The following is a 2,667-nucleotide window of genomic DNA, read 5'->3' on the forward strand; positions in this document are numbered from 1 at the left end:
GTGTGTGTGTGTGTGTGTGTGTGTGTGTGTGTGTGTGTGTGTGTGTGTGTGCATATGTGAGGCAGCATGGTGGAATCAGAATTTCGTCAATTTTTGGGCATATTGTAGAGTTATTGGTACCATATTAAAGCCTGTTCACTTGTCTTTATCTAGTGAAAAAAATATCCAGTTATCTTGAATACAAGTCGAGATATTTGCCAAAGAAGGGGGTGGGGGTCACCTGTTTTCAGAGATAAAATTAGTGAGAAAATGGCCGCCAAAGATTAGTTACTTCCTTAGCTTAAAAATTCGCGGTAACTGAAAATGGACGTTTTTTGTGCCTTTAATCAACGTTTTTCAGAAAATTCCACTCAGAAATGAGTTCTTTAATGGGCATGAAAGGTGTTGAGCCAAAAAACAAAAATTAGACAAAAATTCACAAACCTGCGGAAAAATGCAAGCTTCTTCACTTTGATTATTTTGAAGAGAGCCTGATTCCACCAGGCTGCCTCATATATATGTGTGTGTGTGTTATATAAACAGAGAGAGAGAGAGAGAGAGAGAGAGAGAGAGAGAGAGAGAGAGAGAGAGACAGAGAGAGACAGACAGACAGACAGACAGAGACAGAGAGAGACAGACAGAAAGATAGAGAGACAGACAGAAAGATAGAGAGACAGAAAGAGGGATAAAGTGATAGCATGATTGTGCTGCATGTGTGTGAGTGTGAAGAGAGAGATACAGAGAGAGAGAGAAAAGAAAGAAAGGAAAGAAGGAAGGAAGGAAGGAAGGAAGAAAGTAAGGAAGGAAGGAGGAAGATGAGGGAGGGGGGGTATTTAGAGGAAGGGGGAAGAAAAGGTTGGGCGGTCAAAAGCAGAAGGGGCGGGCCCATGTGTCACCTGTCCGTCCTGACACTCAGACTCCACCTCCTTCTGCACCAGTCTCCAGATGTCCTTCAGGTCCAGCTGTCTGGCCAAGGCACTGCTGCACAGGTTCTCCTGGGGACATCACGTCAGTACATAGTTACACAGAGATACAAGTAGCACTTTTAGTTTTAGTAGAGGTTTTACAGAGATACAAACAGCACTTTTAGTTTTAGTAGAGGTTTTACAGAGATACAAACAGCACTTTTAGTTTTAGTAGAGGTTTTACAGAGATACAAACAGCACTTTTAGTTTTAGTAGAGGTTTTACGGCTCTCGCAACTTCATAAGTTCATGTGAGCGCCAAAAGATTAGAGGTGTTACAAGAGAGTAACAAACATAAAAAGGAAGAAGGGGAGATAAGGAAAATAGATGTTTGATAGGGAAGAAGAAGCAGACCACACCAGAGCACCCGCCAACCAATCACTGAAGCACTGTCTTTCTGTTGTTCTAATAAGACTAAAGTTTTAGTCAGGGTTTTATGGCACTTGCAATACAATAAGGTTACGGCACTTGCAATACAATAAGGTCATAATTAATTAATTATCAGTATCGTTTAGTTTTAGTACAAATTCAGTTTAAGTGTTAACTAAGAATTTTACAGCACTCGCAGAAAAAATAAGGTCCTTTGAGTTCTGAAGATCAGAGGTGTTACAAGAGAATAACACACACATGTACACATGTGTGCACCCACGCATGCAGCATGCAGGCACACACACACACACACACACACACACACACACACACACACACACACACACACATACACACACACACACACATACACATACACACACACACACACACACACACACACACCTTCGCACATCACGATAACGCTAAAAAAAGGAAGATGCAATTTAGATGAGCCCTTGGCACAGGAGAAACTCACAAGTGTTAGAAAATGGTACAATAATATATGTATTATTCTCTCACCTCCAGCTGGCCGGACCTCTGTTTCTCTCTGGCTAACTCCTGACTCTTGGCGTCAGCCTCCTCGCTTATCTCACTGACTCTCACTGCGGGAGAGGAAAGCCATGACTGGTCATACCAACAGTATGAAGACAAAACACGACAAATGTCATTTTTAAAGTTTGGCCATTGATAAAAAGCTGTACATTCTTTGCCATATCGACAGGCTATAAGTATGGCTGGAACTCAGATGGCCACAGGATCAGAAAAGAAGCATGTTGGGAGTAGTACCTTTGTATCTAGAAAGGGGAGGCACATTCCAGAGTCAACATTTTTTTTCTTCTCAAAACACATTTTTTCCTTTTAAGGAACTACTGCAGAAAATGAAGTTCATTTTTTTAAATTACAAAATGTGAAAAAAGCGGTAGATCTTTTCTGACAAAAAGCAACATATCCTCTGCACACTAGTAAAGTTCTTCCCTCGAGTTAAACTAGATGTTCTTTCCAATCCTCCTTGTACCGTGAATATCATGTCGCATTTGTCCAAAATGTGTGGAAATCTCACCAATTTATACATTATAAAAATCGAATAAAGATTCCACACTACAATAAATCATATCAATCAAACCTTATATTACGATAATTTTACAAACAAAACGGCTCATGATTGTTCAGTAGCCTAATTGGGTAAAGAACCACAATTTTAATTTTTCTCAAAATCGGAAACGAATATTAAGTCGCGTTTTCTTACAAAACAGTTCGTAAAAACGGGTTTGCATTTGAGTTAATGGAAGCACATTGACATACAATACCAGTTCGTTCTCGTTCTCTCTCTCTCTCTCTCTCTCTCTCTCTCT

The 2,667-nt window shown here is 40.2% G+C and overlaps 1 protein-coding gene across 1 annotated transcript in view; it reads right to left on the reverse strand.

Annotated features, from left to right (window-relative positions):
* Positions 1-2,667, reverse strand: part of LOC101859817 (serine-rich adhesin for platelets) — a gene marked incomplete at its 5' end in the record, with an annotated part of 209,444 nt that overhangs the window by 156,132 nt on the left and 50,645 nt on the right. The window contains 2 exon segments of the mRNA XM_013088306.2: positions 876-974; positions 1,835-1,917. Coding sequence (XP_012943760.1) covers positions 876-974; positions 1,835-1,917 — 182 coding nt within the window.

Source organism: Aplysia californica, unplaced genomic scaffold (assembly GCF_000002075.1).
Source record: "Aplysia californica isolate F4 #8 unplaced genomic scaffold, AplCal3.0 scaffold00720, whole genome shotgun sequence".
Lineage (NCBI taxonomy): Eukaryota > Metazoa > Mollusca > Gastropoda > Aplysiida > Aplysiidae > Aplysia > Aplysia californica.